This window comes from Apteryx mantelli, chromosome 6, assembly GCF_036417845.1.
Source record: "Apteryx mantelli isolate bAptMan1 chromosome 6, bAptMan1.hap1, whole genome shotgun sequence".
Taxonomy (NCBI): Eukaryota; Metazoa; Chordata; class Aves; order Apterygiformes; family Apterygidae; genus Apteryx; species Apteryx mantelli.
The window spans coordinates 44,742,147-44,762,979 of NC_089983.1; the positions used below are offsets into that span (position 1 = coordinate 44,742,147).

Genomic DNA, 20,833 nt, shown 5'->3' on the forward strand with positions numbered 1-20,833 from the left:
CCGTGATGCTCCCATGGTCCTGCTAACCTGCGCGGTTTGCATGTGCACTAGCTTGTCAAGTCACGGCGGCTGCACGGAGACTAGGAAAGATGCTGGTATGGTTAATGCCATGGAAAGTGTTTACAGCACTGGCAACACCGACTGCGAAGGGTTATTACAAGTTACAGACTTGCTGCCATTTCCTGCCACTTGGTTGCTGAAAAATAACCTTCATTGCTTTGAGGTAACTAGAAAATTTAACTCGGGTAAATACCTGTGTCGCAGGGAACATTTGCACGTAACGACTGAGTGAACGGAAGTAAGCCTCTAACGATTTTCTATAGAAAACCTTTTGCTGTTTGAAATGTGTTGAAGATCTGCTGCATTCATTCGCTTCGGCACGCGCCGGTGTAAGTGGCCGCAACATGCCGCATTGCTCCGCAGCGGGAGGACGGCCTGGTTGTCATCCCCGGCCGGGTGGGCAGGCGCTGCCTCCTTGCCTGCCTCCCTGACCTTGGGCAAATCACTTACTCTTTTTGTGCCTGGTTTCCTTATCTATAAAACAGAGGTAAAGGAGGTGACTGAGACGGTAATAGTTCTTCCCTGCCTTTCAGCAGTATTGAGAAGATAAATTTATTAATGAGACACTCAAATATCTACTGTGCTATGGGCCATGTAGATAAATAGACAGATGCAAGTGCATTCTGGCTGTGAAAAAAGATGAAATGGGATCCATACATAAAAGTGGTTTTGTATGCCCTGTTAACACATAACGAAAAAATAAAACATGGAATAAGAAGACGGTGATTTTCTTCCTCTTCGTGTTTATCTTCACCGTAAGTCTGTGAGCCATTTCAGTGCTTGAGAAAGTATGGATTAGTACCGCTGACGTAAGCCAACAGTATTGCGTGCAAGCTTTTTGATAAATCCCTGCTGTGATCCGCAGCACCCTGGATTTGTTCTGGCAAATCTTACACTGAAACCATTTCAGCTAAATAGTTTATTATGTAATGTGCACAAATTACAAGCAATAATGAACCCTTTTGACTGACTGTGCACTTAGCAAACTCAAGACTGAGAAATCAGTTATTTTAACAAACTATGATACAATATTACAAACTGGCCAAGGAAGAATTTTGGTGTGAATCAAGGAGTTCCGTTTCCCTGGAAGCTTCATGATATACATGCATTTATTTTCTGCTTTGAGCTGAATGCTGCCCATCTTAGGCAAGTTGCCCCATGCTAGCCGAAAGGATTTGCTGCATTAGGCCTCTGTGAATTGAAAAATAGATCTGGGAAGGGAAGGGCAAATGTATATTCATGTATTCAGCCAGCAATACAGATAAGAACAGAAAGACAAAAATGAGAAAAAAATCCAGAAGGAAAAATTTCAAAGAGCCAAAGTTTTTAGGTCCCAGCTGTGGCATAATTAGCATAAAATTTTGCAGCAGTCATTTGGGAGAGTAACCAGAAAACTGAATACAGCGGTAGCAAATGATTGGCATTTAAGATATAACATTTACCTGCAATAACTACAGTCATTGCCGCTCTAAGAATAGCAAAAAGCTGTGGGAATCTCACACCATAATTCAGTAGCATTTCTAAAATGGAGAACAAGAATTATACAGCTGCCTTCACAGAAAAGAGAACTTCGAATCTCTCTCACAGGCAGGTATTAGTCTTCTTAGAAACCAGTGGTGAGGGATGCGGACTATGGATTTTCTAGGGTTATCTATGCAATCTACATAATTTAGACTACATAGCAGGGCTGTTGCATGGAAAATATCAGTGTTTTTCACTTGAAATGGAAGCTACGCAGCAGGAAGAAAACTAAGCTAGAATAAGTGACACCGGAAACCATGTTGCCCCATGTGTGCCCGAAAGTTTGTTCATTTATTTCTGACTGTATTGGTAGGTCAAATAAAAAATTTCTCTTTCCCTAAAAATCCTGTCCCCCTTTTACAGTTTTAAGCAGGGTAGTAGGCTGTGAGCTGCAATGGACGTTTGATTAACCCTCTGTATACTAGATCCCATGCACTTGATTAGTGTAGTTGAAAGGTTTAGTTGGACTTGCAACTGTCCAATTTAATTACAAGTTACTGAAGTGAACTATTTTGCTGTAAACCCTAAATTTAGATTATACAATGCATCTGTCTTAGGTATTTTGCGGTGACATAGCTTACACAAAAGAAAACTTCTCTAACAGAAAAAGGATTTTTTTAGGCTGTTGCCAGGCTGTTTTCAGTGCTCAGTATCCTTTCATACTTCATCCAATAATAATTAAATGGTGTTTTTAATCTTCAAAGCGTTTTATAAACCTTACCTAATTAATCTTCACAACACCTCTATGTGGCAGGTAAGCATTCATTAAGTATTTTTGAGTCATAATTAGGAACCCACTAATCTTTTAAATAATTCAGTTCAGAAAACCTAAATGAAAAAATTAAATTTGTTCCCCATTGCCAATTACAATGGGACAAACCATTATTGTTTAATCCAATGATGTCTCCTTCCATTTAGTAGGGGTTTGGATAATCAACTAGTTTGATTGATTGAACACTCTAAGGTTCTTTATAATTGCACAAAGAAATCAAGCTTGATTGTTCTTGTCACTTGGGTATTGCACTGAAATTATGCTGTTAAAAATAAGTAGCACCATATGTGAGAAACTCATTGTTTTAGTTAGATGGAGATGGAAGGCTTTTTGGTATATTGTTAGTTGGCAGTTAAAGCATTGTGATTTTGCATCTGTTATCCACTCAAAACTTTACTTTGTCTTAGTTTTTTGAATTTCTTTGTAGTAAGTTAAAGTAAATAAGGTTTTTTATTTCAGTCTAAGGCCGAACACCACAGAAATCAGTTCTCGTCAGGAATATCTGTAGTAGCAATTAAACTGGTGCCTGTCTTGTGTTTCTTTTAAGTATATGCTTCTCAACAATAGAGACTGTAATTGTAATTTCTGTGGAAGGTTTTTTGTGTGTCTGAAAAACAAACAAGACAAACAAAACTTCTTCATACCTACCATTATGATGTTAGAGTATTCATGTATATATGCGAGAAACAGAATTGCAGATGAAAACATGAAATAATACCTTGAAAGTGTCATTTGCTTTTAAGTTCATAAAGAAATTGCAAATACAAGTAGGATTGGATTCAGAGCAAAATAGAAATTGAAACAAAATAAAAAATTAATAGTATGCAGCTGAGCTATTGTATTTTGATTCTGAGTTTAAAATTTTCTACAAGAAATCAAGTAGATGAGGAAATTAAACTGAACATGGGAAAAAGTAAATCTTCGCCAGGGGCTACAGTATGAGACATTATAGGCAGGTTAGATTTGATACCCTTTAACATGACCTTGTTTGGTACACCAAAGAGTAGACTAATACATACAAGTTAATTTATAATGTTAAAAATGCAACTGTTGATAAAACACCAGCCTTGACTGCATAACATGTCCTTCTTATGCCACATACGTTGTTGTACAGGAATTTAAAGCATACACAAATTTGGAGATGGTTTTGCTCATTTATCAAATGAAATTTCTAGGAAAGGATGTTGGAAGTAGTATTTGTGAATAGCCATACATAGGTATTATTACCAGGTATTTCCGAAATGGGTCATCAAAGAATGGGATAGGTGGTGTTATCTGTAAGAATACTTGCTGCAGGAGTGTGGATGCTGAGAAATTATAGTGACTGGCCTGGCTCATGAGCGAGGAATCCGTTCAAAGTCACAGACGACCCATGTCTCACTCCGGAAGTCCCTGAGCCACAGGTGCCTGGAGACCGGCAACGTGAGGAGGGATAACAGCTGTCCTGCTCCTGCACTTCTCTCTGAGCAGTTGCATTTGGCTCCGGATGGACACAAGCTATGGGGCAGGACAAGCTCCAGACCTCTGGGCTGCTGCATGTGGCTATTCGGAGGCTCTGGCGTGAGCCTGCTCCTGCCAAGTGCTCAGGCAGGACTTTGGAGGATAAAGGGAGCCAGTGAGGGGCCGTGGGGTGAAACGGGGACACAACAGAAGCCAGCTGCACTCTGAGAAGCTCAGGCAATGAGCGGTGACAGCGTCGATGCAGGCTGATACGCTTTCTCCAGCAAGAGAACGAGTCAACGAAGAGAACGTGAGGGAGAAGGGCTGTTTTGCCTTTAAACAAATAGCTCAGCTGAGCAGCTGTGTGCATGGGCTGTTCTCCTTAACCAGCTCTGATAAACCCAAAGTGGCCTCCTGCCCCAGCAGTTTCCTCAGGAAATACAAGCTGGAGAGGAAAAAAAAACCCAACCCCAGCCCCCCCCAACATGTAACCCTGATGGAAACCCACATCCGAGGCTGAGAGGACCTGTGTCCTCCTGAGAGCTTTAATCACTCTGCAAAGGCATCCTCCCCAGCAGACGTTTCAGCTCTTGTCCTCTCCTCTGTCTCCGTGTCAGTTATGGCCTGCTGTTCTTTTCTTTTAAAGCCTGCTCTTTCTTTTAAAGCCTGCTGTTCTTTTCTTTGAGTGCCTCCAGCGCAGCTCAGTTCACTTGTCTCTATTTTTTCCAGAAATGAAGTATGGAGGGCAGTAGTTGGATCAGGAGATGCTGGTGATAGCTGCAGCACTGACTTGACAGAAAGTACTCCCGTAAAAGCTCTTTGCCCAGCTCCGTTTCCTGGTCCTGTTGTTCTGGGAGCGGCTGGTGAAGCCCAGTCTGGTTTCTGCATTTTACTTGATGTCGTGCTAGGTGTCATAGCCTAGGCAGGGTTGGCTCTTATCCTCTAGCCTGGCCTCATTTCTTCAGAGCGTGCCCCCAGGAGCGCTCAGGACAGGAGGTGCCAGTGCGAGTCCAGGAGCCCTGTGGGACAGGTGGGAGCCCGTGGCCCCATCAGACGTCTGGAGAGGAGGAACAGTGAGGAGACAAAAGCTGCAAACTGGCAGCGCATCACAGAACTGAACACCTTCGCAAGCTCCTTCCAGGCCTGGCCATCTTCTCTCATCTTCCTCGTGCCCTGTGAGGCTCAGCCCTCGCTGTCCCCGCTCGTGCCTGGGGAGGATCTCCACCTGGCAGGGCCGCCCTGGAGCGGGATGGACACACGTCTCCTGTTGGCAATGCTGGGAGATGGTCATCGTGGGGTGGAAGGTGAGAATGCAGCGAAGCACGCGTCCAGCTGGGAAACCAGGTCACGTCCACACGCCTTGCAGAGCCAGGGCAAAGCCAGTTCCCCGCTGAAGCCTACCTTCCCTCAGCAGGTGAACCAATAGTTCCCTTTTACCCTCAAGACGGGGAGGAAACCAACACTTGGGTAGTGGCTGATGTGAGAGTTTGAATCTGAGCTGACGTGATGCAGTGAGGTGCATGTATATATGCATGTGTGTGCGTGCACATGCATGTCAATGTGCACCTGATATGTACCTGTCAGGCCAGGTAGTATGCATATTTTTAGATGTATACATACACAAATGCTTAAACCTACAGATGGGCCATCTATATCGACAGGTATGACGAGAGGCCTGCTGACTGGTGAGGGATGCCGACATCCGGGCAGTTTAGAAGAACTGGATAGCAGCGAGTCCAACAGCCTCGCCTACCCGGTAGGTGTGCAGTGATGTCCATGGCTAGCGTGGTAGCATTTGTATTCACCTTTCCTCTCAAGGAATATGGTCCCAAGGATCCTCCCTTTCTGAGGACCATTCTTTGATAGTGATGGTTGTTCTAGAAGTGATTCTGGTTTTAATCCCTTTCTTTTTAGCTTATCATTTGCTATTGCAGTCGAGTCCTCAAAGCTGAAAATATTAGCATTGCTTTGAGAAGTAACGAATACAGCTCACGTATGAGGTATCAAGAGCATTATTGCTGGCTCCAGAACCAGTTGTTATTTGCATAATCAAATTCTTAATTGACGTTTTTCCTTAAGGTTGCAGAGTGTACTCTCTCCTTTTTTCGCCCACGTGTAAGCGAGGAGAAGGAAGAAGTAGAGTTCTGGCTGTTTGTGGCTTTGCTGCGCACCACGAGCCAGGGCTGCAAGGCCTGCTTGCCAGCGAGCGTTCGCACTGCGGCTACAACCGTGCACTGCTCTTCTCTAATCCACCGACTGACCTTTTATCCGACTGCAGCGCGGATCTTCAATAACATTAGCAGGTGGTGCTCCCTCTAATTTCTTTTCAGTATTCGTTCCTTTCCTGTGGCTTGCCCTTATATGCATATATACGTACAGCTGTGTGTGCGTGCTATGTTATTTTAATCCAGAAGCTTGTTTTTCTAACCAATGTTTTTCCCATGTGGACTATTCAATGTTAAATTCTTCCCTGTATTTTTAATAGATTTTCTGTTGAGCTTTAATTTTCATGTCACTTTTGTTCTTTCTCTGAAGGTCATTTTGCTACTAGATCTGGCCATGTCTGTGCATCGTTTCTTGCTCTTATTGCAGTTCCTTAATCTCAGCAAAGGCTTCCCTATGCTTTCTTCCTTTAGTGATTTTTCCTTCCAAAGTGAATTTGGCAGTTCTTGAAGAACAAGCTATTGTTTGTGATCTGTAGGCAGCAGCCTTGATACCTAGGGATACAGAATTTGCAAGTTTGTGTTGCTTTTCTGCCAGAATTTGCTGTTGGATGGGCATGTGGCTGTGGCCCAAGAGCGCATGCTCAGGATCCTGTAATTGCTCTACTTCCTTAGGGAGCACAGAGGGAGAGGAGAGGAAGAAATAGAGGGAAGAAGGTCAAGATCATTCTTTGCCCCCCCTGGGGAAATTCAGCAGGCAATGCCTAAATTGAAAAGCTATTTCAATCAAAAGTATTTTACCACTGGAGGAAGAATTTTATGGACAGCAGTTGGATTTAAGGGATAGAGAATTCAGGAATACAATTTATGTTTTCACTCTCTTTGACAAAACTTTTTTTTTTTCCTTTTCCTTTTTCTCTCAGTTTTTTACTTGCTTGTTTAATTAGTGGATGAGAAGCAGATTTTTAAGAGTTGCTGCTATTTGTTTGAGTTTCATGACAAAAGTCGCTGGGTCTCTTAGTTGTGACATGGTTATAGACTGAAACTCTTGTAACTTCTCAATGTGACTTGATTCTGCTCTCTTTCGAATTAAATGCTTCATATGGTTACGAAAAAAATAATCAGATGTGGCTGCATTTATATTATGGAGCTTTTTGTGTCAAAATTCAGAATACAAGGTTTGAAAGTGTATCTGAAAGAGCCAACAGCTCCCACGTAGGCACCAGACCCAGCTCTCAAGGGTTCACCTCCCTGATGTACAGCCAGCATGTGCCATTTCTCCTGCCATAATTCTCTCCCACACCGGGCAGGACCTCTAAATCTCCATTATAGTTTAAATCCCTCTTGAGCTCAATTGGGTGGCAAGAATCCTTACCTACTATTACTTTGAATTAAGAAGTTAATCTTATCCATTGATAAGCAGCTAATTGCATCCAGCCAGTATCAACAGGGTATCGCCAGGCATATATTCTACAAAGTACTAGAGTCGTGTACTTTTTAACTCTCTGGCTGCATTGTCTGGCTTTATGTGGTCTCTTTTTTCTTCTGTTCAGGATTTTGTCTTTCACTTGTTTAATTAAAATCAGCTCGCTCTAGCCAGAGATTGGAACGTCCAATAATAACTGCTTATTAAAGGGTGAAAGCTGTGCAGTTATTAATTTAAATTATTTTGTTCCAGAGGTTTTGCTCAAATTAAATGGAAAACCAAATTAAACAACAATTTAATTAAGTGGAAGAGAGAGAATGTAGAGGAAGATTTAGAAGGTGAAGATCTAAAAGAAGCGTATTCTTCCAGTAGTGACATATAACAGATGTAATCCTTCATCAGCACAGTGAAACAGAGATTTACTGTCATTCAGAGGATAATGAAGAAACCAACGGCAAGAGTTATGTTACAAGATAAGAAACCAAACTGATGAATGTAGCTCTACAAACCTGAATAAAAAACTCCATAGAAGAGATTAAAGGAAACAAAGCATGTATTGTTGGGAAGAAACCTCATACGGTTGATCATTACTAAATACTAGAGATTGCTGAAATGCAATGACAAATTAAATAATTTTATAGAATATATGCATACTCCTAGAGCAACCAGTGTAAGTAAAATGCATAATACATCGAGTTGTTTATTCAAGGATGACCTGCCATGAAATGAATATTTCAATAATAATCATGGCAACTTGTTCCCATTAATTAAATTTATGGATTGTGTATGCAGAGAGTTAGAAATCCTGTAGAAGTGACAATTATCCCTTAACATTTCATTTACTGTGAGTTTATGAAAATATACTTCTATTGTGACAAGTTCACAGACCCATTCAGTATGGGTGTGAACTCTTGTTTGCTGATTACATAGAGGTTCTTCAGCTAGATTAACATATCATAATAATAAACTTACTGGCACTCTAGATTGAATGTTTCATCTTCAAAGTCATTTACAGTAATTAGTTTATTATTTTCTGAATAATTCTGTTTAATAGTGTGTTTGAAATTATTCTAACCTGCTACAGCTGGGCTATTTAATATGGCACTGATTTTGTTTATTGGTCTAGCAGGAATCATTGCAAGTTTAACACAGTTATCCTATGTATTAAACACATAAAAATAGGTTGTTTTTTGGTCTTTTTTTCAGAGAGTACTGTTCTGTGATGGAGCTTTTTTGTTCTATAATACAGTTAGGACATTTACAGAACTGTAAATAATACAAAAAATTGTAATAGTTAAAAAGACAGGTTTAGTTCTATCTTCTTCTGCATGACTAAAGTGCTTATTTTATACTGATTTTTCCCTTTTGATTCCATTAAGGAGGAGCTATTCCTAATTTACATTATTTTAAGTGGGAAAAGAGTCAGGAATCCACTCCAGAGAGCTGAAATCCACTCCAGCAGGAACAGAATTGCTTGGAATAGTTAACTTACTGGAGCAGTGACATAACAAATTAGTCAGTATATCTCTTTAGGGTTGCAAAAGACCTTGGTCTGTATTTGAATAGTACTTAGTCCATAGGGATCCTGGCCTCTGATTGCTGCTCTTGGGTACAACAGTACTATTAGGGGAAAAGTGATTTCCCCATTGCCCCTCACCGATCCCCCTTCTGCTCTGCTGGTTATCACTGTATGGAGGTGGCTGGAAAGGAAAATCACATCGAAGGATTTATTCAAGCACACCAGGGTTAATTCTTAAGTTTTACTGACTTCTATACATTTTGTTGGCATTTCTGCAGGCCTGTTGTGGATCATGAAGCGATACCAGGCGTGGGGCAGGGAGTGATCGCAAACCAGGTCCTGGATCGCCGTTCGCTGCAGGTCCAGCGAGTCAAACCTGGTGCTGCGGTAGGGGTTGCGGAGGACGCGGTGGCCCTCCGGGGAGCACTCGGGAGCTAAAAAGGGTGAAAAAGGACAATGATTAAGGAAGGTATTTCAGTTTGAGTCTGTTAATAACTGCTTAGGATGGGTAGAGTGGCTTACGCTCAGATTCAGTTTGAGATTGGGCTGGATTTCAAGGCAAACAACGGGAAAAGACCACATTTGGGACAACTAAATAAAAAATTGGAAGCCAGGCTACATTAAGATTTTATTTATCTAGATTTTGATCAGATCTGAACCAGAAGTAGAATCTTAACCCTGTGAATCTGATCTCAGGCTAGTTCTAGAGATTAACATCTGCATCTCTCCTCAAAAATTAAAAAATACTCTGAGGTTTCAAAGTCTTGTGATCATTAAAAATACATTTTTTATTTAGTTCACACCACTGTATATATGAGTATTTTTAATCATGATATAATTTCTTATTTCTTTTTCAATATATATCTATACAAATAATGAAAACAGGAATTGGTAAAAAGAAAAAAAGACACAGTAAAAGACAAGCAAGCAGTACCTTGTTGTTTGCAGAAATAAGTAAGGCTTGAAAATATTCAAGCCCCAGGTCAGACTCACCTAAGGCCTGTACCCATAAAGCCAAATTCATCAGACGTGCTCTCTATGCACTGCACAGTTTAAATCAAAACTGCTGCATCTAAAAGTATGTTTGTTTACACACTTGCCCTGTTTATTTTCGTATGCCTCCTGATTCTTTACAGAATATTCAATCTCTCTTATCAGCTAATAGAATGAAGCCTTCCAGTGATTATTTTAGAAGTTATTTGTTATCGGAAAGCTGATTAGGTAGAAAAAAAGGGCATTTTCTTGTTTAATGTAGCCGTTCCCTCCCTTTCTCTATAAGGCAAAGGCTATTTTCACTGTGTTAACACTGCAGCAGGGTCAGTCACAGGTGGAGAACAAACTGGAGTTCGTCTGCTTTATGGATCAGCAGCGCAAGTGTCAGCTAATTTCTTGCTGCAGTAATCTTTAATTGCTAATGATGATGCAAGAGACAGAGAGGACTGAGCAGGAATTGCACAGCCTGGTTTTGTGAACAAGCCTGGCAGTTAGTGAAATTACCTTACTACATTGTAAATAGACCATATTTATATGAAACCATTGACAAAGAATGGCCCCCCCCCCCCGAAAAGTCATTTTTCAAATGTCACTTTTCAGATTGTAACCCTGCTTTAATATTATGCCAGTGGCACTTTTAAGCAGATTTATCATTTTTGTTTTATTGACAAGATACTCAGAAGGTCAAAGTCAATCCACTTATGGCACTATTTTTAAAGATTATTTTTATTGTGCCAAAGGCAAGGCAATGGTATACAAGACAAATGGGGACAAAATGTAGCATAACAAAGCCTTTATTGCAATTTTCAGGGAACAAAACTATCAAAATGATGGTGCAATTCAGTTGAATGCAAAATTCAACTGAATTAATAGAGTTGCCTTTTAAAATAGTGCCCAAAGCTTTGCTTTTCTACAGGTAAGAGACATTTTACAGAGGAGAGACTTGGAAATGCTGCAGCACTAATTAAATCTAGTAGGTGATCCGCTTCCTCAGAAATCCTTTCTGGGGGTTTGCACCCAGCAGTGGGGTCCACATGGAGACTGTCCTTGGCAGATTCCTAACTAAAGGAAATAAAGGGCATTTCAGCAGACCAAATATTTTACACATATGAAAATTTTACCACATATTTAAAAATCTTAATAAAAGTTGGACCCTCACTGGCCCATTCAATATCACTTAGTGCTTCAGAAGTGTTAATAGGAATAGGGCTTTGGCTCTTGTGCCTTCTGCTTGTTCTAAGTACCTTCTTTCTGAACAAAAGACAAAAGAGTCTAAAAGTAAATGGAATTTAAATATGGCGCTCTGCACAGTATTGCCACAGGAATCCTGCGAGAGCATTTTAATATAGTTAATAACATTTAGTTTCTCAATAATACTAATACCAAATACTTCATTTAAATGTAATTAATAACCTTCTGCTCCATATGTATTAGTAATAATCCCAGTTCACACAGCCATGTTGTGGTCTTACCAATGATTAACTACTCTGTCTAAACAATGCAAATATATTAGAAATTGAGACGTGGCTAATTATTTTTCATCCTTCACATATTTTTGTTTGCGGTAGTTCAGAAAATGCTGTTTTGCATATTAACATTAGCGATGTTTAACAGTGCCGATGGGATTTGAGAAGGGCAGGGAGAGAATCCGAGAAGCAAATAGGGGAGGCGTGCCGGGTTAGTGAGGGGGGGATGCTCGCTCATTAGATTTGACGGTGTTGGGGACAAAATTCACATCCTGAAGGCCTCGTCCAAGCAGCCACAACCTGTGAATGTGTGTTTTATTCTTTATTAAGTGTCAGAATATGTACCTTTTAGTTGGCTTAGTTGCGCCTGCAGACTGTCATTGAGGAGGCGGCAGGGCAAATTGATCAGCTGTCAGCTCCCCTGGAGCTGCACTGACTGATCTTGTTCTCACCCTTGCGCAAATCCGAGCAAACAACCCCAAAGTCAGGGGAGTAGCGCTGGCGTGGAGCAGGAGGAAGCCAGAGCAAAAGCCAGCTCCCGTTTTGCCGCAAGCCGTTGACAGTATAATCTCTGAATTTTTGAGGTTCCCTGGTAAAGTCGTGCATACTACAGTCTTACGACAGAATCATTGCAAATTTTCACAGGTAAATTGCAGGCCATGATGCAAGTTAATTACAACAGCCTTTTTCACAAAAAATACGTAAATATGTCGCTGTAATCGGACCATATTATGAAAATGTTATTTAAGAACCAAGGGAAGAAACACTCCAAGCCTGGCGTCTGTTCACCTGAGCGGTGCCTGCCTGTACGTTACAGTGACTGCAGCTATCCTTTAATCAGATGGAGCCTTCCCGTTCATTTTTAATGCATGACAGAGTCAGATGCGGATGTCAAGTTGGTGTGCTGTGATGAAGTGCTCAATATAACAATTGTCCCCCCTCCTGTGGGGAGCAATAAAAGTCAATGTCCATCTCTTGTCCTGAACTGTTGTTATTCTCCTGTGTGCCGGCTAGGTTGCCTTTAAAAGGAAATATTTATTTCTTTACATATGAGAAGCCTGTACATTTTATTTAATCCCACAGCTCTGTTCGTATAATTGCATTCAAAGGGCTTATGAAAAAAATGGTGGCTTTTCAGTGAGCTGAGTGCTCATCGTCATTACGACCACAAAAATCTCCATCAGGAAGAATTTGAGCCCCGTGAAGAGCTATTGTTCCTCTCCGTCCCAGAGCGTCTTTCGAATTCAACATCGGCCAGGAGCTGCTGGGGCTCCGGTCACCCCTCAGTGCTCTGGAAAAGAGTCTTCTCGCACCCCTGTCCCCATCGGTAGAGGTGCTTCTAAGAACATGTAGTGATTTGTTTGCCTGCCTGGTCTTAAAGCATTTTTTTAAGCCAACAATTCTGTGGCAGCAGCTTGCTGAAAAGAGACACTGAATAGCTTCCTTCTGACATATTCAAAGCAAACAAAACCAATACCTGTTTCAGCTGCTAAGTGAAAACAGCATTGGAATAACTCTGTCAGCATTATAAAGCAAGTCCTGTGGGGAAAATCTGTCCCTGCTGAAGTCGTAAGGAATATTTCCATTAATGTCATTGAGGTCAAGGTTCCCCCGACTTTAATACGCGGTGAGTTGTTATGCCCAAATGAAATGATTGGAGGCCTGTGGCTCATACAGAAAAAAAAAAAAAAGAAGTTATTTCCTGCAATTTAGTAGCTAAGCCCATGGTTCTTTGCAACGAGCTGTGCCACCCATTTATGTCTTTGACAGTGTCTTCGGTGCAGAAGATGCTGCCCTGGCGTTGGAGCTCGCACCCGCACGGGGCCTGTCCGTCCCCACTGACACGCCGGAGCCACGAGAGAGGCCTGAACGGATCAATTCGATCAACATTTGCTTTTATTTGCAGAGGCAGGTTGGCGCAGGCGCAACAGGACTCTATCTGTGATCCTGGCTCCCAGTAAATATCAATGGGTTACTCAGGGAAAGGTTTAGGAAGCATTGAGATTTTGTTTGTTTGCTTTGCATAGCAGCTGCAAATCAAATAATATCAATAGGTGATGGCAGCCAGAAAACCCTGAAAGAAATATAGACCGTGAGTCCAAGGTCTGTGTTTGCTTTGGGTAAAGCAGTGCTAGCCACGCATTATATTTAAAGGGCATTTTAAAGCTCTGGGAAATAGCTGGCAGATTGCAGAATAGTATTTGCGTGGAGGATGAATGAAAACTCGGTGATCGTTCCACATAAAACTAAAGAGTACCCCGTCTGGTGAGGTGCTATGGTTGTTCTGCGACTGGGAAAGCAGCGTTCCAGGATGCCGCTTGCTTTCTCCCGGTCCTCGCCCACGTAATGTGGAGCTCAGCTGGAGTCTCCCTTCGAGCTCCGGGCCAGCCGCAGGAGCGCAGGCAGCTGCCGCTTCCCACGGGCCTTTCGCACGGCTGAACCCAACATCAAAGAGAATAGGTGGCTAGGGAGCTTTTGAAATATGAAACTTAAAAATATATACACGTATATACATGTATTTTTCTTATTGGTATGATGTATGGCCATTTTTGGAAATCTCTCCCTGGCAGAATTGTGGATTTCCACTTTTTGTTTCTTGTTCTAAGAGCCATAGTGGAACAAAACATTTTCTAGAATGTTTGCTATTCTCTCCATAGGAAAATTATGAAACATTTTCATCCTGAAAAATCAGTCTCAAATGCCTAGGGCACGAAGCCATAATTCTAAGCGAGCTGCAGGCTAAGGGTGCGTTAGCTTTCTTCCCTTTCTGTTTGCGAGGGAGAAGGAAACCTTTCCAAGGCTCGCCGCTTCCGTGCCCAGTGGCTGTATTTCACTGGCGTAGCAAAGCACCGGTGAAAGCTTCGGGGGCTTCCAGAGTCTGTCAGTGCCATCAGTTTCCCAATATTACGATTTACTGTACGTTGAAAGAGAATATGGCAGAAAAAGAGGGAAGGAGCTGGGAGAGAGAAATTCTTTCCAAACTGTTAGTGGATGTGTTCATAATAACAGTAAAAGAATCTGCTCTGATAAGATTTAGAGATTTCTTTTGGTGGATAGAACTTACAGATGAACAGTAATCTATTAACAGATAAGGTATTGTAGCTGAAAAACGTCTGACAATTTATTACAGACAAAAGTCACTGCTTTATTTCACCGATATTTGCTAACATTTTAATGTAATTATTCTGTATGCTGATGAGAGCAATTTTATTCCTAAAAATATTCAGGAACCGGAATTTGTTGTGAATATGAATGTGATCACTGCATGAAAATGCTTGAACTGTGTGTGCTCCTCTGGCAGGTAAAGCATAAGAATTTTGTGAAAACCTTGATAGCTAATAAATAAAACTATTTTCAGATAATTCAGAAGCAGAAGAACCTCCTACTGAACTGAAATGATAATGAAGCACATTGCATAAATACCACATACTCATAATGGCCAGGTCTCGAACAAGTCATAATTCGTTCATAAAATGAAAGTGATAGAGATAAATGAACCATTGTGTAAAATGAATGTAATTACAGAAAATTTGACCCAGGAAGAGATAGAGCAGCAGCTGAAAGGAATAAAACATTTTTCAGAGATATTATTTGCACTGAATAACAGGCAGAATTAAGAAGAAAAATCAGGCCAACCAGGAGCATGGTTTTCCAGCAGTCTCCTGCTTAACACCTCCCCTTAGATATTAGAGTTTTGAAGATAAGGTGTCTTCTTGTTATGCAGATAATTTAGCATTTATAGTAAATGCCCTTATTTTAAGACAGACTTTAGCCTGTCCAGTTCTAGGGGTCTGCATTACTTCTTCGTGTAATGCCCAAGTGTGGTCCAAGGCAGTGATGTGGGAAGAGATCCCTGTCCTTCCTTCAGTCCTACGGAGGCTCTGTGTGATATCCTTGATATTTTCTGCTTTTAGTATATTTACCTGAAACCCTTACTACCGATTACTCCCACTGGGCAGGATTAGCCAGTATATTGCTTAATTCTTAGGGAATTCTTTTTTCTGCACAAAGGAGTTAGCATGGGGCCCTGAGAGAAAGTGTAATTGAAAAGAATCCTCCTACGATCTGAAGATGTTGTCTGTATGATGTATCAGAGTTTCATTTGCCTGGGAACAAGGTCACTTATCATCCTGGGCTTCTCTGAAGGAAAGCAGTGTACTGTTGAGAAACTCCGGGCCAGCGTTCAGTTCCAGAGGAAACAATTATTTATTCATGCCTGTGTCTCTTATCTGGGGTTGCATTTCTATTTTTAACTCGTAGTTTAGAAAGGAAAAATTGATTACGCGAAACCTCTTCCGTAGTCCGCGTGTCGCCAGGATGCTTTGCCGAGTGACACGCTAAATGCCGGCGGCACAGGAGCAGCGTGGGCAGGAGGAGATGCCGGCTTCTCCGCGCGGCCCTGAGTTTGCGTGGGCACGGAAGAGGGGTCAGGAGGGGCTGGCAAACTAGGTAAAAAGGGGTCTGGGGAAGGAGTGCTCATGCAGGTCTCCGTGCTGCGGGGCTGTTCCTGGGCTTCGCCACGGCCACGCGCTGCACCACCGCTAGCGCTGCTTCCCGTCTGGCTGAGCGTTTCGGAGCAGCGAGGGTAGAGGCTGGACCCCGGCCCGAACAGGGGGCGCGATTCCCGGGGACGGCGCTGGGGCGCTCGCCGCCGGCGGCCCCCAAAACGGCCCCATCTCCAGCATGGTCTCTCTGGCACCTACAGCCTCGTGTACCTAACGTGCCGGTCGCAGCAAGCAGCTAGGCCAAACTGTGTCGATTACTCTATTAAATTTTGCCAAGCCTGACGTTCGCTAATCCTGACCTGGCTTGGGAGCCAGGAAAGCTCAGCATTTGAATATAGAAATCACTTGCTGTTGCTGTGTCAGAAGGGAATTAAAAACCTCATAAATTTCCTCAAGTTATCTTTAAGTTAATGATGATGCCTTTAAGGACTTCTGAGCAATCAATAAAAAGAAAATTATAATTATTGTTATTGATTGGGCTATTTTGCTCTCGTCCCTCAGAATGAAAAAGTGAACCAAAATGAAAAGGTTCTTTCGTACCTCCTAATCTCAGTTGAACACACACTTCCAAATGTAGCTTTCCCAAATAGCAGTAGAAAAAAATGGACTCACGTGTTTTGATTTTAGAACCCACTGGGCTCTATTCAGATGGAAATTTGATTTCCATGGTTTACCCCTCTGAGAGTCAGAGCCGTTTCCATGCCTAAACTAGGAGGCCGGCTAGTTACAGTTCGAGAGCCACACATTTTTCCAGACTGCTCCCAGGGTAAATACTGAATTTTGGCCATGTTTTCCCCCACTTACTCAGTTTAATTCTGCATGTGGATGATATAGCATGGGGGAAGGCGTCGCCACTAACTTACTGACAATGAATCAAGGTTGCAGAAAAGACTGGCAGAAAGATAAGGGGATTCCAGCTGTGGGCTGACTAGCGCCTCCAAATACCAGATTCGGATGCAAGTGCTGCATGTGATTTAGTTCCTCCTGTATGCAGGATGACGACACAGTTTTGTTTGCTGTTACTGTTTTGCTGTTATTCACTGCTATTCTTCATTCCATTCGCTGGAACAATAGGGTTTTTGGCAGCCGCACGCTCCTCACGTGTTTATAATGCGCTTTTCCCGCAGCATTTTGACATTTAAAAAAGAATGGCTTGGTTCAGTCTGCCTTTGGAATAGGCTTTATTAGTTACTGTTATTCAGCAGTGTGCTCAGGGCTTGTACATGGACATGCTCCATTTCCCAGCTAATACACAGTCCTGGAAGGATCTTGTCATCTACTGACCTGAACTCGGCTCTTATTTGACTCAGTCAGTACAACCTCAGGCAAGTTGCCTGATCTCAGAAACTTCTAGAGAATCCACCCAAAATGGGATCAAGCACATAGCAACTCCTGCAGATGCAGAAACTTATCTCATGCATCATAGCACTTTGGATGGATTTAAAAACATAAAAATAAAAGGTCATGAGCTAGAAATGGTCAGCAGCCTGCCTGGTCTTCATGATAAGATAAAGCTGTACACTCCCAAGCATGGAAGTGCAACATTAAGTCTAATAGATTTCCAGAAACCAAGTTTATCAGCAATCCTTAGTGTTTGTTTGTTTGACATTTGAAAGGTATCATTTCTGTACACACAGCCGTAATTAACTTTAATATCAAAATGCATCAGTGCCTTCCTGCTCTGGAAAAAGAACAGTCACGGTTTCAGTTAGCAGTTCTCCCTGGTGATATTTCGGGGGAATCTGGTACATCTGGTTCTGGAAAAAGCAGCTCATTGTGTGTCTCACACTTGAATGAGGTCTGTTGGCTCCTGTTCATGCCATGAAAGAGCAAAGCTTTCAGCACCTATACATGAAAACCTCTGCTTAAATACATTTACTTATTTTATTTAGTGGAATTTAGTCCCCGTTCATTGTTCTAATAGATACTAATTTTCCTCTTTGTTCACTGTGATCTCTGTTTTGGTTGCTCCACAGTTGCCTGCTAATTTCCCTGAAACAGCGGACGCATTCATAAAAATGAGTTTGGGGAACCTATACAGACTCCAGCTATAAGCAGCTTTTCGATATAAAAGAAAATCCGGTTCAGCTGGAATCAACCGAGCCTTCATTACATTTACAGCTGCTACCTGCACAATCTTTTAGGACATAATTACCATCATAAGAAAAACATCTCCCTAATTGCATGCGCGTGAAGCAAGGTGCCTTTCCCCGGCCGGATAGCTGGCGCTGCCGAGGCGGCCAGGCACGCGCGCGGAGGGGAGCGGGGAGGCGCGGGGATGAGCTGTGCCCCACGCGGTGCGGATTGCAGGCAGGTGCGCGCTGATCGGCATCAGCCGCGCGGGAGGTAAACACACCAATTTCTTCTCCTTTACACCGAACGATTGCAGCGGAGCGCCGCGCATCAGAAAGTTTATGCTCTCTTAAAAAGGATTTACCGCGGAGGACGGTGCCCCGCGAAGGGCTGGCGAGCCGCGGAGGTCGGCGCGGGCCCCCGCCGGGTGCAGCCCTCCCGATGGGAACCGCCGTCTTTCTCGCAGACCCGTAACTCGGTGTCATCTCACCAGACACCGCAAACCCCGATAATTTTTTATTTCAGTGGAGCTGTTTCCATGCTCTGCTTTCAGTTTTACTCTCCCACCTCCTTCTTCCCCAATAACAGCAGGTGTAGGCTTTCAGCTGGTAAAATAGTTACAGCTTTTATCAAAACAGATGCTTCAGAAAAACTTCAAAAATTCTTTCTCTAGCAAATGATTCAACAAGAAAAGTTATCGGTAGGTAAAACAAGACAGAGATGCACTATTTCAGATTTTTTTCCATCTTTATATCATTAAATAACAAACTTGATTTTGCATTCTTTGTTGGTAATTGGCTAATAACTGTAATTATCATCTTACTGAGATAGGCTAGAAACCACTGTTCAGAAAAACCCTATAATGTAACCATTGATCAATTCTTCATTACAGTTGATGCATTTAGTTTACCACAGTCATTTCATTTGCAATTCGAGTTAAAAAAACAACAAAAATCTGCTCAAGCAATTTCAGATTGGACAGCCATAACACAAATTAGTACACAAAGAAACAGCAGGCAATCAATTTATCATTTGCTACTTTATTCTTTAGCAATTTGCAGTCATTGTTGAGTTGCTTTTGAAACTTGTAAAATCTGATTATGCGAAACCTGGTGGAGGACAGGCTTTGGTCATTTCTGTGTTGTGTTGTGTGAGTTGTCTGAAGAGTTTGTACAGGTAGATCCATCTGGCACCTGCCAATATCCCGCCTAAGTACATGTAGCTAAAATTTAGCATGGAAGCCCTGGGAAGTCTACTTTTGTTGTTTTCTAGTGTTAAACTGGTTCAGAGAAGGTTTAGCTCCCACCAAACCATGTACCCGGCAGTCCAGAAGACCCAGCAGTGGCTCTAGGTCTCCAGAAACGTTCTTTCGCGCCTCCGGATTAGCTGTGGTTGCACATGCACTGTTGGCTGTTGTGAGCACTGGGTATCCCATGGCAGATCCCTCTCCCACTCAACCTGCTCTGTTTTGTGTAATTTTATTAAGTATTAATAAGTACATGCTGACTTTGCCAGCTTCCAAAACCATCTCCCTTCCTTTTCTTTTCCTTTTCTCTCTCTCTGAGCCAATACACATTCAATTATTTATACAAAATCCATAACGTTGTCAGGAAAACCTGCAGGTCTGATACCAAAATGGTCTGTTGCCTTACGAAATCCCTGCAGAGCAGAAACCTGGGCTCATTTCCCTGCCTCAGAGCAGAGCGGGATGTTACAGACAGGTTCCTCCCTGCCCCAACCACAGGTTATTGGCTATAATGAGACAGAAAACCTCTCTTTTTCGCGAGGAAGAGAGTATCTGGCAGATGCGCTTAGCTGCAGGAGAGGGTTTTACAGATAGGACTTCTGAAGGGGGAGAGTTAGGTACTAAGGACTTGCCTGCTATCGCTCACTCTCTTTTTTCCCCTGGTTCATTAGGCAATTGCCTGCTCAGCCCGCTGCGGACCCACAGCGCGCAGCAGGGAAAACTGTGCCGCGTGGCCTATCAAAGCCAAACTGCCTCCGACGCTCGTTTTAGAGGTAGGCCAGGTATTTTATCCTGCGCTGCAATGTGAATAAACATACTTATTGACACCTCACTCTCACCCCACGTTATTTAAGCAGCCTTCGCACTTAAATCTCTGCTGTGAGTTCAGCTGGGTTATGGTGTGCTTGCAAAGCAGGTGCTGCTGCTTTGTCTGTCAGCGCTGGCACCTGTGAGAGCCAGAGGTCTCACCTGCAGCCGCTTCCTCTACACAGATAAAAGGACTTTTGCATGGGGGTCTTCTTCTAGAAAGTGGGTTTTTTTTTTTTTTTTTAATTTTAATTTCTTCTTTCTGTGAATAAAGTTCAGAGTTATCTAGTGGTAGGGGTAAAGGACTGTCAAAAATGGCATGATAGTGCCTCTTAAGGAATTTCTCTGCCTACCTGATTCTCAGTGAATTTTGTTTCTGTTAAAGAATTGATGCTGAAGGTGTGGGTGGTTTTTTGGGGTTTTTTTTTTTTTTTGAGTCTTTTGTATTGGCTAGACTGGTTCTGCAGCTGATCGAGTTTGGCATGTTTTGGTCTCAGCAGTCCAAAACCCAGCTTTTCATCAGCAGAAGTATGCAGTGCAGTGTTTACTGCCTTTCGCTGGGAGCCCGTTGCGGCCAGGCCCGCGTTTCCGGTTGATGGACACCAGCATACCCCCGTCTGGGCCTGCCGAACGTGAGCCGCGTTGGGAGCGCGAGACCGAGGCGCAGGTACTCTTCCCTTTGTCGTTTCATTTTACTCACCCACCCCCAAATTAAACTTTGGGCAGCAGTTGTCTATTTTACCTCACTTTTTACTCTCAAGCGTAGTGTGAAAGAAAAGCCAGTGTCCGTGCTAATTGTGAAGATCTTGGTGAGCTGGTTTTTAGCCTCTCGTTCTGTTATCC

General features: G+C 42.6%; 1 protein-coding gene across 1 annotated transcript in view; it reads right to left on the reverse strand.

Annotated features, from left to right (window-relative positions):
* Nucleotides 1-20,833, reverse strand: part of LOC106498452 (von Willebrand factor D and EGF domain-containing protein-like) — a 189,550-nt gene that overhangs the window by 144,107 nt on the left and 24,610 nt on the right. Inside the window, exon 2 of the mRNA XM_013959682.2 lies at nucleotides 9,150-9,334. Coding sequence (XP_013815136.2) covers nucleotides 9,150-9,334 — 185 coding nt within the window. The remainder of the gene's footprint in view (nucleotides 1-9,149; nucleotides 9,335-20,833) is intronic.